This window comes from Mus musculus, chromosome 9 (genome assembly GCF_000001635.26).
Source record: "Mus musculus strain C57BL/6J chromosome 9, GRCm38.p6 C57BL/6J".
Taxonomy (NCBI): domain Eukaryota; kingdom Metazoa; phylum Chordata; class Mammalia; order Rodentia; family Muridae; genus Mus; species Mus musculus.
This window is the reverse complement of record NC_000075.6, coordinates 110479128-110494266: the sequence shown is the minus strand read 5'-3', so window position 1 is coordinate 110494266 and position 15139 is coordinate 110479128. Positions and strand designations below refer to the sequence as shown.

At 44.2% G+C, this 15139-nt stretch overlaps 1 protein-coding gene across 6 annotated transcripts in view; it reads right to left on the bottom strand.

The window, feature by feature from the left end:
- The window catches only part of Kif9 (kinesin family member 9), a 48437-nt gene that overhangs the window by 30908 nt on the left and 2390 nt on the right, over positions 1-15139 (bottom strand). For all 6 annotated transcript variants that reach the window (XM_006511942.4, XM_006511943.4, NM_010628.3 and 3 more), the window contains 4 exons: positions 11109-11206; positions 9067-9232; positions 5625-5731; positions 4207-4431 (listed from right to left, as the gene is read on the bottom strand). In XM_006511942.4, the coding sequence (XP_006512005.1) occupies positions 4207-4431; positions 5625-5731; positions 9067-9232; positions 11109-11206 (596 nt within the window). The remainder of the gene's footprint in view (positions 1-4206; positions 4432-5624; positions 5732-9066; positions 9233-11108; positions 11207-15139) is intronic.

Below are 15139 nucleotides of genomic sequence, written 5' to 3'. Positions count from 1 at the left end.
ACAAACTGGAGTTTGGTCCTGTACTTTCACCACCAGAGATTTGGGGTGAAGTGTACAAACTGATGTTTTCTGAGAAGTGAGACACAGTAAGAATCAAAAGGCTTAAATATGGGCTGGAGAGATGGCTCAGCAGTTGAGAGCACTGGCTGTTCTTCCAGAGGTCTCAGGTTCAATTCCCAGCAACCACACGGGAGCTCACAACTGTCTCTAACTTCCAGGAATCCAACACTCTCTTCTGACTTCAGTGAGTCCTGAATGCAAGTGGTACACAGACATACATGCAGGCAAAATACCCAGACATATAAAATAAGAATAAGGAAAACATTTTAAAAAAAACAAAAACAAAAAAAGAGGCTTAAAATGGTCATGAATACTGGAATGGTATCAACTGCATATCCAACAATCTGAGATCAGTACACAGGAATGTCAGGCAGCCAAGAAAGCAATGAGAAGTCATTCCTTTGCTGCTTTGCTTTTTTTGTTTGTTTGTTTTTGTTTTTTGTTTTTTGTTTGTTTGTTTTTCAAGACAGGGTTTCTCTGTGTAGCCCAGGCTATCCTGGAACTCACTCTGTAGACCAGGCTGGCCCTGAAATCAGAAATCCACCTGCCTCTGCCTCCCAAGTGCTGGGATTAAAGGCATGCGCCACCACTGCCTGGCTTGCTTCTTTGTTTATTTTCAAGACAGAGTCCCATTACATAGCTCTGGCTAGCCTGGAACTCATTCTGTAGACCAGTCTGACCTCAAACTCAGAGACCCTCCTGTCTCTGCCTCACAAGTGCTTGAATTATAGGTGAGGTGAGAGTTATTGTATCCAGCTTGACAAATATATTCTTTAAATTAATTTTTAAAGTTGGCATACAAAGTAATGGATTTAATAGGGGCATTTTCATACATATATACAGTTATGCCCTGTTCTAATTGATTACTGACAGATTTTAATAAGTGAGAAATACAAGATCTAAAGTCACAGTATGATGTAAGTGATACAAAAGCACCAATAGTTAAAACCATGCAGAGATCAGCAGAATGGCTCCGAGAGTGCATGTCTTGACCACTCCCACTAGGGTACCTGATTCCTGGAATGGGGCTCACACGGTCTACATCATGGGCCTTTCCCACTCCCTCTTCATTGCCATAGTGGATTTGTTATTGTTGTTGTTTTCTAAGTTATTTTACCTGTGTGGGTGTTTAGTCTGTGCATCACATGTGGCCTGGTGCCTGCAGAGGCCAGAGGAACACATCAGATCCCCTGGAACTGGAATTGCAGGCAGTTGTGCCTTCATGTAGGTGCTAGAAATTGAACCTTTGGAAGAGGATTCAGTGCTCTTAGTGAGTGACCTCTGCGGCCCCACAATGAGCTCCTCTAGGCTTTTCATTTGTCCCTTTCTCACAAGACTTGGTTCTGGAAGGCATTGATATTTAAGGAACTCATTTTTGTTTGTTTTTGTTTTTCCAGACAGGGGTTCTCTGTATAGCCCTGGCTGTCCTGGAACTCACTTTGTAGACCAGGCTGGCCTCGAACTCAGAAATCCACCTGCCTCTGCCTCCCCAGTGCTGGGATTAAAGGCGTGCACCACCACGCCTGGATGACCATGAACTCTTAAATTTACCTGTCTCAGCCTCCTAAATGCTAGGATTATAGGGGCGTAACGTCATACCTGGCTGTTGTAATTTATATACCACAAAAGGCACTAGTCTGCTATTTTTTTATAATGTAATGGTTTTTAGTAAATGTACAGAATTGTGCAACATTATCACAATCCTAGTTTAGAACTGCTACATCACCCCAGCGCTCCCTGGGGCCCATTGGCAGTCCCTTCCACTCCCTTTTCAGGCTGCCACTCAGCTACTTTCTGGTTCTTTGCCTGACTAGTCTGGATTTTTCATGGGCATGCACTCTTTCAATATGTGGCCTTCTGTGGCTGACTGCTTCAATGTTCCCAAGGTTCATTTATGTTGTAGAACCTCATTCTGTCTGGCCTCCCCCACCTGTTTCCTTTCACTGCTAATTTTCCACTGCAGAGATGTTCATAGATTCACTGGCTAACAAATGTTGTGGTGACAACCTTTGATGGCTATGAATAGCTGGGCTTACGGATCTGCTCTGAACACTTCCATATGAATCTTTGTGTGTATATGTATATGCATCATGTATTGGTTTCTCTTGGGTAGACAGCTAGGAGTAGAATTGCTAGATCTTTTGTAACACATGATTAAGGTTTTTTTTTTCTTGGAAACTATCAGTGTGGTCTGATTTTCCTTGATTATGATTTATATATTATGTATTTGTGTATTATAATTAGAGGACAACTTGCCAGAGTCAGTTCTCTCCTCCTACCCTGTGGGTCCTGAGTACTGGATTCAGGGCATCAGTGTTGGTGGCAGATACCTTTCCCCACTGCCATCCCACGGATCTAATTTCCATATTTAAGTTTAATTACAAAGAACTGTTTTTATACAGGGTTCTTACAAGAGGCCAGGCTGACCTTGAACTCACTGTCTTCCTGCCTCAGCCTGCTGAGAGATGGGATTACAAGTATCGGCAACCTTGGCAGCAGTCCTTACATTGGATTCAATAAGTAGTTGTGACTTAAGGTTAACTCAAAAAGAGGACATAAGATGGGCTAGGAGTGTAGCCCACTGGTAGAGTACTTGTCTAACATGCACAAGGTTGGATTTGATCCTTAGCGCTACCAAGAGGGGTAAGAGAAAAAGAACACAAAAATAAGTTCAACTATGTAAGGCCAGGCATGACAGTGCAGATCCATAAGCCCAGTTATTCAAGAGGCAAAGACAAACGGTTTACTAGTTCAAAGCCCACTTGGGCTGCAGAGTGACTTCAAGGCCAGCCTGGGCATCTTCGTTTCTTTGAGATAAAGCCTCACTATGTAGTTCAGGCTGGCCTTAAATTCAGCCACCTTCCTACCTTAGCTTCCCAAATGCCGGGATTACAGGAATGAACCATTATAATTGGCTTACCCTGGGCAATGTATTGAGAATCTGTCTCAAAATAATGAAGTACATAGGAGAGGCTGGAGAGATGGCTCAGAGTGAGCACTATTTTTGTAGGGGGGCCCAAATTCAGTTCCCAGCGTTCCACATGGGGAAGCGCATAACCATCTGTAAGTCCAGCTTCAGAGGATCTGATGCCATCTTCTGGCCGCTGTGGGTACTGCACACACATGCACAAACAGACACACAGCATTCATATAATTAAAATTTAAATGTTTTACTTTTTAACTTTTAAAATTTATTTTTTTAATTATAAAAATGTTAAATTTAGGGCCGGTGGTAGTGACATACACCTTTTAATCCCAGCACGTGGGAGGCAGAGGCAGGGGGATTTCTGAGTTCAAGGCCAGCCTGGTCTACAGAGTGAGTTCCAGGACAGCCAAGGCTACACAGAGAAACCCTGTCTCAAAAAACCCCAAAAGTTTAAAAGAAAAAAAAATGTTAAATTTAAAATAGGTTCTCATTTAGTTTTTTAAAATTAAAAAAAAATTAAAACATCAGAGAAAGAAAGGACATGATCTAGAATATTAAAATTTAAAAGTTTTTGAGAAATGTTTCTCTGTGTAGTCCTGGATGTCCTGGAACTCACTTTATAGAGACTCACAGAGATTCACCTTTCTCTGCCTCTGGAGTGCTGGGATCAAAGGTATTCATCAGCATGCCTTGTTAAAATGTCTTGTTTGTTTGTTTGTTTATGGTTTTAGAGGTTTATTGTAGAAAGACAAAGAGAAAGAGAAAAGGTAAAAGAAAGAGGGAGACTGGCCACGTGGAGAGAGGGAGTGGGAAAGGGAGAGCTAAGATGGGAGTGAGAAAGGCGAGAGCTTAAGAGCTAAAATGTGGCTTGTTTGTTTGTTTGTTTTTAATGGTTTTAAAAGTAAAAAGGGGCAGGGACTCTAGTCAGTGTCGGAGGATTTGCCGAGCACATATGAAGCTCTCTGCTCAGTCCCCCAGTACCACAAACAAATAAACTCACAGAAGGAAAGGACTAAATGGTCATGATCTAATTGTTTTTCAATGAAAAACACTGAGTTTCTGTTCTTCTTACAGAACACAGGGTTTGCTATATAAGCACATATGAATTTTTCATTCTGATTATCAAGGTAAATTTTAAAAACTATTAAAAAAGTAAGAAGAGGCTAGCAAGGAAGGGGGAAAGGAGGGAGGGGGGAGAGGGAGGAGCCTCTCGTTCTCACCTCAAAGAGGAGGCTGAAGGCGTCCTCCTCTTGACTGGTGAGATGCACTGACAAGCCTTTAATGAAGATCCCTTGAGGGTTTTCCACAATGGTCATTGGTGTGACTGAGGGTCCCACGTAGGGCAGAGTGGACAGGAGATCGAACAGGTTCTCATTGTAGATTTCCAGGTAGGAAACACGGACTGTGATGGCGTGCGTGGGACGCTCTTCAATCATCCTGAACACCTGCACGGGAATTTGACCAGTCGCCAAGTACAGAAAAGGCTGAGTGCTTCACCCAGCCCACATCTTCCCTCAGGAGGGCGTCAGGGAGCACGGGGCAATTCCTGTCCTAAGAGATTACAGTCTGGCTGATGTCAGGGTCACGATCAACAACAGCCACTGTTGTTAGTCTACTGGGTAAGATTATCCAGTTTTGGGCCTTGCTGGTTCAGGTTGGTTTTGTTTTTTGTTTGTTTGGTTTTGGTTTTTGGTTTGGGTTTTGTTTGTTTTGTTTTGTTTTGTTTTGTTTTGTTTTTTGAGGCAGGTTCTACACTGTGTCCCAGTCTGGCTGTAATTAAAAAATGTATCCCTAGTTATTTAATCCAACTTGCCACCTTCTTGCTTCAGTCTTCTCGAGTTCTGGGATTACAAGTGTGCCCCATCATGCCCGTCTAGTTTTGAGACAGGGTCTCATGTAACCCAGGCTGCTCAGGATTCTCAGTGTAAGCAAAGGTAATCTTGAACTTCTGATCCTCTTGCCTTCCTGAGCACAAGGCTTGAGCATGGTAGGCAAGCTCTTTACCACCTGAGTTACATTCTCAGCCTTGAGAAGTTGACATTTTGACAGTGAGATAGTGAGCATATTTCTTCAGGAAATGGAGCATGGGAGAAAGGCTGTTTGCATCCTACCTCTAACCAAAACCTCGACTAGCAGGTCCCTTCTGTCCCATTTTCTCTTTTACTTCCCAGAGTCCTGGCTGAGAGTCCTAAAGGCTCAGCCACACCCTCCTTCTTGCCTTTGTTCTTCCAGGAGCTGCTGAATGGAAAAAGTCACAGCAGGACAATAAGGACGCTCTGAAAGAGTTACACTCTCTGCATTAAACCAGCCAAGACCTCTAAACCCTTCCTTACAGGATCGCAGACCACGGGAGCAGCAGAGACCTGACTAGCATGCCTGTTCCCTCCTTCACAAATAAGGAAACAGGCTTATTGGCATCCAGGGTCAGTCTGAAAATCAAACCCCGAGTTTCCATGGGACTCTGATTCTACTCCAGGCCAGGCATGGTACCCTGTCTCATGGTACCCCGAACCAGAGTGAGCTGCAGTTCACTTGAGGGCTGGACACACTATCTCTAGAAGGTAACCTGGAGTTGGCTGCACCTATGGTAAAGAAGAGGGTATCTGTGTGGTATCCCAACCATAGGCCCATTCTCTACCTGCTGCAGGGCACGAGGGAGAATTCCGCGGTGCTTGTAATTCTCCGTTGCCCCTGTCATGGTGTATGTCTTGCCGGCTCCTGTCTGCCCGTAACACATGATGGTACCTGCAAACATTTCAAAATATGACTGAGTGACACTCAGAAATATCCCTCCATGGACAGCCCTCATATCCCCAACATGCTTGGTGCCATCCAGGATCTTGATGCGAGGGTAGCCACCAGGAACATTCAAAGACATCAGGGATTCCACCTTGAAAGAGAGCAAGCACACAGGGGGACAGGGACATAAACAGCCAAACCTGAACATGCACCATCAATGTGTGATCCACACAGACCTCTCTGCCTCCCTGTTCTCAGGTGATCTAGGTCCCTGGTCCCAGGGCTAGGGTACTCTGTGGCTGCAACTTTTCTTGAAAAGAATAGGAGGAGCTGAGCATTGGACTCCAGTCATTCTCAAGGCCATGAACTGCATGTGTCCGAGAGCTAACAGGAGACACACACCGCCCCCAGAGACAAATTTCCAGAAAGAGAGAGTAAGAAGGGTATTCCTGTCGATGGTGGGCCTTTTGTTGATTTGTTTGAAACATGGTCTCATGTAGCTCATGTTGGCATCAAGCTATGTAGCCCAGAATGACTTGAACTCCTGATTTACCTGCCTCTACTCCTCAAGTGCTGGAATAGCCTGCCTGTGACCCTATATCTTGCTAAGGGAATTATTTATAGACTACAAGGCTCCTAGTTAGCACCATGGTATTTCCAGAAATGGACTACCGCAACTGGGCCATGACCTGTGTCTGACTGCCTACCCTGGGAATGCTTTCATTTGCACTTTTTTTTAACATCATCAGCAGCAGCAGCAGCAGCAGCAGCAGCAGCAGCAGCAGCAGCAGCAGCAGGCGGCCATGGGATGCAAACCACTGTCACCTTGGGCTTTTATTCCTCCTTCCTCTTGAACGGAAGGGTTTCCAAAGACTGCTTTTGTGAATCTACATGGCAGACCTGGTGAGGTTGCACTAGGCCCCAGAAGTCTGTTTGTCTTTGTTCCCCAGGTGCTGGGATTGGAGGCAGGTTTTAGAGGGTGGCCCTAATTCAGCATCTGGGTTGAAGCCAGAAACAATTAGTAATTAGCCCACTGCTAATGAGCCAGAACTCACTTCAGCTGGGATTCACGGCCCATCAGTGATTCTGTAGCATCAAGTGACTAAGACTACTGCGTTCCCTAGTTCTTAATCCACCCACCCCCCTCCATCTTTATCTCCAGGCCACAGAGCCTCTCAGGGAATCATGAATATATCATTGGGTCAGTGGGAACCACACCTATGTATCACATGAAGAATACATTACAATTTTGGGAACTCAAGAGTCACTGGATTTTCCTGAAACCAAGTCTAGCTATATAATCCAAACTGTTCTCAAATCCCTGGTCATCCTGCGTCACCTCCCAAGTGCTGGATGTACAAGCATGCACAGCCACGCCTGGCTCCCTCCATGGGCTTTCCTACAGAGGAGTCTAAAACTTTTGGAGCTACACATATAGTGTGGTGAGAGAACATGCACTTAATATTTGTGAGACTCTGGGTTTCAAACCCAGTACCAAGCAACTAACCAACAAACTGAGAACATTCCGATCAGCAGCCACCAGACGGCAGTCTTCAAACTGCAACTTTAGTTTTATATTTTAAGCTTTATTTATTTTTAGATAGTGCCACATGTAGCTCAAGATGACATCTAACTGGTAGGTAGCTGAGGATGACTTTACACTCCTCATCCTCCTGCCTCTGCTTCTAAACACTGAAATTATAGGAATTTGCTACTATGCCACACACAAAGGGTGCTGGGGTTTGTTCTGCTTTAAAGTAATGTTTAAACGCATGGGGTTTTGCCTGCACGTATGTCTGTGGATCATGTGAGTGCCAGGTGGGTGTCCAAATTGGACAGAAGAGGGTCCCCTTGAAACTGGAGTTATAGATGGTTGTGAGCTGCATTGTGGGTGCTAGGAATTGAACCTGGGTCCCCTGGAAGAGCATGCAGCCAGTGCTCTTAACTGATGAGTCATTTCTCCAGTCCCATCTACTTTTAAAGTGTTTTTAAAAATCACATGTAGGTAGCATGTGGGGGACTTTTGGGATAGCACTGGAAATGTAAATGAAATAAATACCTAAAAAAAAAAAAATCACATGTAGGGCTAAGTGGGGTGGCACACACCCTTTATCCCAGAACTTGGGAGGCAGAGGTAGGCTGATCTTCATGAGTTCCAGATCTGGTCTATAGAGCAAGTTCCAGGACAGCCAGAACTACACAGTGAAATACTGTCTAAAAAACAAAACAAAACACTACCAAACAAACAAACAAGAATTTAATCTTAAAAAAAAAAATCCAGGCAGTGGTGGCAGGCAGAGTTCTGAGAGTTTAAGGCTAGCTGGGTCTACATAGTGAGTTCTAGGCCAGACAGGGCTACATAGTGAGACTGAGATTCGGATAGACACAGTCACACACACACACACACACACACACACACACACACACACTGCTTGAGAGGCTTGAAACAAGCCTAAAGTTGACCATTGAAGACCCATGAAAAGCCAGAGTCTTCACCCCATGGGAGAGAGCCAACCCCTGACACTATGAATGATACTCTGCTATGCTTGCAGACAGGAGCCTGGCATAACTGCCATCTGAGAGGCTTGATCCAGCAGCTGACAGAAGCAGATGCAGAGACTCACACCCAAACAATAGGTGGAGCTCAGGGATTCCTTTGGAAGAGTTGGGAGAACGACTGAGTGAATTGGAGAGGTCAAGGACATTACAAGAAGACCTAGAGAGTCAACCAACCTGGGTCCATGGGGCTCACAGAGACTGAGCCACCAAATAAAGAGCATCTGTAGCAGATGTGCAGTTGGACTTCATGTAGGGTCCCTAACAATTGGAGTGGGGCTGTCTCTGACTATGGTGCCTGCCTTTGGGTCCTTTTCCCGTAGTTGGGCTGCCTTGTCTGGCCTCAGTGGTAAAGGATGCACTTAGTCCTGCTGTGACTTGATATGCAAAGGGTGGGTTGGTACTATTGGGGGGTCTCCCCTTCTGTGATGGGGAATGGGGGTAGGGGTGCGAGGGTGGGACTAGGAGGACGGGGGGGGGATAGAGAGGCTTCAATCAGGATGTAAAGTGAATAAACTAATTAATTAATGATAAAAAAGCCAAGATCGTCTAACAATCCAATAAAGGTAACATCTCAGAGACTGATGAAGCCATGAAGCCATGCCTACAATGTCATTAAGTAAATCTATGTTCTACCACTAGATCACAGGCTGACAAGTAAGTTTACAATGTAAGTAAATGAAGTTCTTTTGTGTTGTTTTATTCAGGATAGAGTACATCTTGTACCTCCTCCTCCAAGTGGGGATCCTCAGAGTCCTAGATAAAGTAACAGTTAATTAAATTACCATTGTACCCATCAAGGGCTTGAGAAACCGCATCCTTGGCAACTGTTTCATAAACCAAGTCCTGGGAGGCATTGTGAAGCACTCCATCCAGCTTGAAGGACCAGTCTGTCTGCTGGTTATTGACAACCCCTCTCCGAGTGTCCTTCTTCAAGTGGATGTCGATGCTCTAGGGGGAGAGAGAGAGATAGACAACAGGTGTGGGTGACACACACTTGAACCCAGCCCCGGACAGCTATGTTAGGAGGCTCTGGAGTTTCAGGCCATTGTGGGGAACATGTGTGAAATGTCACAAAAAATAAGAGAGAGTTGGAGTTATGTTTAGGAAGCCTTTGTAAAAGGAATCACTGATAGCACTCAGGAGACAGATGCAGGTGGATCTCCGTGAGTTCAAGGGCAGTCTGATTTACATAGAACATTCCAGGACAGCTAGGGCTACATAGGGAGACTGTATCAAACAAACAAACAAACAAACAAACAAATAAATAATCAATCACTGGTCAGTAAAGTCCAACTTAGAAATAACAGAGGATGTGAGGCTTAAAAAAAGTTTTTAAATTTACTTTTTTGTTTTTTAACATGTTTTCACGAATGTGTATGCATGTAGTATATGTATGTATGGTTGTGGGTACTGTGTACTAAGCACAGGTCCTGTGGAAGAGCACCCGGTGCTTTTAACTACTGAGTCTTGACTTAGGCAAAGCAACAGGGAAACTGGAAACAACGGCCCGGGCAGGCCCTGTCTGTGTGACTGATGCCTCTGCATCCTCTGCGCTATGGCCAGCGCTTACTTCCTCAGCTGGGAGCCACTGGGAGCAATGGTGGGATGATCAAGTGTTCAGATACAAGTAGTCACTTATGTTAATGTAAATGGAGGGGGCCTAACCTACTTGTGACCAGCAGAATTTCAAATGCACCTCCAGCCATTTCCCAGTGAGACTCCAAGCCTTTTTTAAATGTCACTTTTGTGATATGAAGGCTCGCTTTGAATTTAGGTACTTGGATTTTCCTCTCAGTCTCCCAACTGTTCAGATGATGGTACAGCACCATATATATCCAGCTTATTCCCCAAGCTCCTGATGGGGCTTTCCCTGAAATCTTCTACTGGCTACTGTAATAGAAGAACCAAGACCTAGCTGTCCATAGAAAAACAAAACTAAGGCTAAGACAGATAGGGTTATCAGGGTGATTTGTAGGTACAATCCCAGCACTTGGGAAGTAAAAGCACAAGGGCCATAGTTACCCTATTTTAAACAGCCAGTTCAAAGCCAGCTGGGTTACATGAGACCCCGACTCCAACAAAATCCAAACAAATGAATACCCCATAGCAAGTGCTGCTGAGAAAATTTCATGCTCTGTGGGTCCATGTTTGTTTAAATCATGCCATAGAGCACATTACACAGGGCCATCCCTGAGCTCTTTTATGACTACCAGAACTTTCAGCACCTGAGCAATTTATTCTTCAGCTATTCATTTAAAATACCTGAGGGCCAGCAAGATGATTCAGTGAAGAAAGGTGCCTGCTACCAACCAAACAATCCAAGTTTGATTCCTCAGCACCCACGTCATGAGAGAAGAGAAACTACAGTTCTGCAAGCTGCTCTCTGACTTCCACACCTGAGCTGGAGCACACCAGTGTGCTCCTCCCGCCATATGAACACATTAAAAAAAATGAGAATCTCAAGAAATTCCTCACTAACAGCAGAGTTTGGAGTTGATGGACTGACTCTAGAGTTTACATGAACATCTATCAATTCTGTCTTAGCCCCTTTGATGAAAATTGTGTGTGTGTGTGTGTGTGTGTGTGTGTGTGTAAATGTGCACACAATAGCATGTGTATGGAATTTGGAAGACAACTCTTAGGAGTTGGTTCCTTCCCTCCACCATTCGGATGGAGGGGACAGTCCTCAGGCCCTCAGGCATGCTGCATGCTGGCCGGCATCTGTACCCACCGAGCTCTCGCTCCAGTCCCTCTGTGGCGGTCTTTAAATGGCTGTGTGAAAAGGGAAGGTCTGCATAAACAAAGTCAAACACACTGCACTTACTTTGTTGTCTTCTCCATATTTGATCATTTCATGAGCAAAGTCATCAGTAGGCCTGACTCGAACAAACGCTTGAACCTTTTTCCTAGTACCCATTTTAGCTGGAGAAAGGAGAACGACAATATTTTTAGTAGCCATCATCAAATACCAACCAGGAGGGAGATGCCATTCAATAAGATCAGAATAAAAGCCTAGCATGGTGGTGCACACCTGCAACCCTAATACTTGGGAGGTAAAGGCAGCTGGATTGGAGTTCAAGGCCAGCTTCAGCTCCATTGTGAGTTGGAGGACAGCCTTGGCTACAAGAGATGAATCACAACCCACAGTCCCTGCCCTGTAAGTACACGTGCTTCCTGTCTTTCAGCTGCTTTGTGATTTTTCCACCACGATTCCAAAGAGACTGAAATCTAAAGAAGAAAAAAAAAACTGGTCCCTTTTAGTGGCTTAATTTTAGCTGCTGTTTCTAGAAATGTCCTGCATATAAGATGAACCCATTTATGCTTGCTCTTTTAGTCTCCTGACACATTTGCCTGGAACACATTAAAGCCAGCCGTTCTTTCACACCTGTCCAACGCACTAACTAGAACAGAATAGATTAAGGGACTTTCTTTATTTTTTTTTTAAGATTTATTTATTATTATATGTAAGTACACTGTAGCTGTCTTCAGACACACCAGAAGAGGGCTTCAGATCTTTTTTTTTTTGGTTTTTCGAGACAGAGTTTCTCTGTATAGCCCTGGCTGTCCTGGAACTCACTCTGTAGACCAGGCTGGCCTCGAACTCAGAGATCCACCTGCATCTGCCTCCCGAGTGCTGGGATTAAAGGCGTGAGCCACCACACCCGGCGGCATCAGATATTATTATGGATGGTTGTGAGCCACCATGTCGTTACTGGGATTTGAACTCAGGATCTTTGGTTCTGAAGTAGTCGGTGCTCTTAACTGCTGAGTCATCTCTCCAGTCCAGGATCTTTCAAAAGATATATTTTTTTATTATTATTTCTGTGGATGAGGGACACTTGCTTCAGTGTATGGCAGTACAGGCTTGCAGGGTGAGAGCTCTAATTGTTGAGCCATCTTGCTAGTCTTCTTCTTCTTCTTCTTCTTCTTCTTCTTCTTCTTCTTCTTCTTCTTCTTCTCCTTTTTCAGTTTTTATTTGTATGTGTCTATGTGAGTATGTGCCACATGATGTTTGTAAGTACCCTAGAGGCCAGAAGAGTGTGTCTAATCTTCTGGACCTGGGGTTACAGGCAGTAATGAACTGCCTGACATGAGTGCTGGAAAGATCAATAAGCACTCTTAACCACTGAGCCATCTCTCCAGCCCCTAATTAAGTGTTCTTGATCTAGTCCATAATCAATAGTCTTCTTCTCTGACTTTACTGAAAAAAAAATCAGTCTCTTGTCCCTTCTTGCTCTTCTCAAACCTAGTTATATTCTCACCACTTTCATTTTTTAAAAAGATAAGGTTTGTTTTGTTTATATTTTATGTGTACGGGTATTTTTTCTACATAAATATCTGCATACAACATGATCAGTGCCCACAGTGACCAGAAAAGGGTATTGGATCCTCTGGAACTAGAGTTAAAGAGTGTTGTTAGCCACCATGTGGGTGCTGGGAATTGAACCTAGGTCCTCTGAAAGAACAGCAAGTGCTCTTAACTGTGGACCCATCTCTCCAGGCTCCTCCAAACAGGGAGCCACACATACATTCTTTACCCATTTATATAACACTAAACATTAAACATTAAAACAAATGCTGGTGGAGCTTTGTGGGATGGACACTTTGTAAAACAAGAGAATAGAAGCGATAGGGGGGCCAGCTTAGTTAAAAGACTTTCTAATATGAAGAGTCATCTCATAACAGAAAATACTTTGAGGTCACAGACACTAAGGATCAAGCCAAGTCAACTGCTAGTTAAGAGAGATGTTGCCAAAGGGGCTGCTGCACTGAGTCCAGATAGTGGAGGAGCAAAGAACTGATTAAGTAGAATTGATAATCCAACTAATTTTGTTTTCTTTTAAGACCAGGGCTTGTATATCTATCTCATGCTGGCCTTTTGTAAGAATTAATTTTAAACATTAGTTAAACTTTTGTGGGAATCAGAAAACAGATTGTGGGGTCAGAGTTCTTTCTTTCCACTTTTACATGGGCTCCACTGTTCATTCTCTCCATTTTTACATGAGCTCCAGGGAGGAAACTCAGGTCGCCAGGTTAACAAGGCAAATGAGTCATCTCACAGGTCCAAGGCTGTCCTTTACCTCCTGTGCTCCTGTCTCCTTCTCAAGGACTGTATTACAGACGTAGACTGTGGAGCCCTATTGAATTTTATGACGTTAAGGGGGACTGAAAACTTGATCGCTTTTTCAAGTGTCTCATGACGTACAGTGATGATCAAGGACACAAGATCCCAAGAGCTCCAAGGAAAGAGAAGTAAAAATCTACTTGTAAAAATCATTAATTTTGTTAAGTCTAGCTAAATTACACATGAAAAAAAAATCAAGAAAAGCTGATGAAAATATACTAAATGGGTGGCTGACATGAAGAGGTGCATGACTTTAATCCCAGTCATTTTGTCACTTTGGAGACAAAGGCAGGAGGATCTCTGTGAGTTTGAGGCCAGACTGGTCTATAGAGTGAGTCCCAGGACAGCCAGGGCTACACAGAGAAACTCTGTCTTAAAAAAAATTCATATTTGCATATATACACAAATATATACTATACTAAAAATGTCATTCTTATTAGGCAAATTAGCATAGTAGAGTTTTAAGATGAAACAGTGTGTGTGTGTACACTCACTTGTAAGTGCATGTAGAGGCTAGCAGTAGAAATGGGATGTCTACCCCATTGATCTCCACCTTATGTTTTGAAGCAAGGTTTGTCAGTGAACTTGGAGCTCACCATTTTTGGCTATACTTGCAGGCCAGAAAGCCCACAGAGATGCATCTGTCTCTGTTCTCGAAGCCTTTATGTGGGAGCTAGGGATCCAAACTCAGCTCTTCACGCTTGAATCGGCACGGACTTTACCCAGTGAGACACCTTAGAGCCCTAAGATGGGCCCTTCCTGAGAGCCAGGTGCCGGTGGCAGTGCTATGCTTACCTAACATCTCTGGACTCGGGTGGTAGAGGCATTAAGGTCAGAAGAAGTTCAAGATCATTCTCAGCTACATATGGAGGTCAAGGCCAGTCTGGGATAAACAAGGCCCTGGCTCAAAGAAGACAAACCCATTTGGAACTACTATTTTTTTTTCTTTTTCTTCAAAGACAGGGTTTCTCTGTGTAGCCATGGCTGTTCTGGAATTCACTCTGTAGTTTGGGCTGGCCTAGAACTCTGAGATCTGACTGCCTCTGCCTCCCGAGTGTTGGGACTAAAGGTGTGCGCCACCACCACTTGGCTTTTTGGAACTACTATTGCACAATGTACAAAGTTTAAGTACAGAGAAGGTCCACAGAGCATGACATAGGCTTCACTGTACATTTCCCTTTAAATTGTCCCATCAGGGTTGGGCCAGTTTAAAAAGGAATGAAGCCCCTGCCCCTAAAGCAACCTGTAGTTTTAAAGGAGGAGGAGACAGGGAAGGAGTAGGAGGGCAGGTAGACAGGTGAGCAGACGGGGACACAGGGTTGGGGGGATGGGGGGGGGAGTGGGGTGGAATAGCAAGCATATAGCCGCAAAAGTGAAATGCCAGACAAAGGAGTTGATTCACTCTTCTAACATTCTGAAGGGATGTTTAGTAATTTTTTAAATACCTTTACGGAAAAACGCTCTCACGTGACACAGAACTACTGCTAGTATGTATTAAAGTCATTTAAGCGGCCGAGTGTGGTGGCACATGCATCTAATCTTAGCACTCTGAAAGCACAGGCAGGTGGGTCTATGAGTTTGGTCTACGAATCCAGCTTCAGGCCAGCCAAGGCTACATACTGAGACCCTGTGTCAAACAAACAAGGCTTTTGAGGGCCCACAAGATGTCACTGGTAAAGGCACCTGCCACAAAGCTTGATGGCCTGAGTTTGATCCTCAGAACCTACATG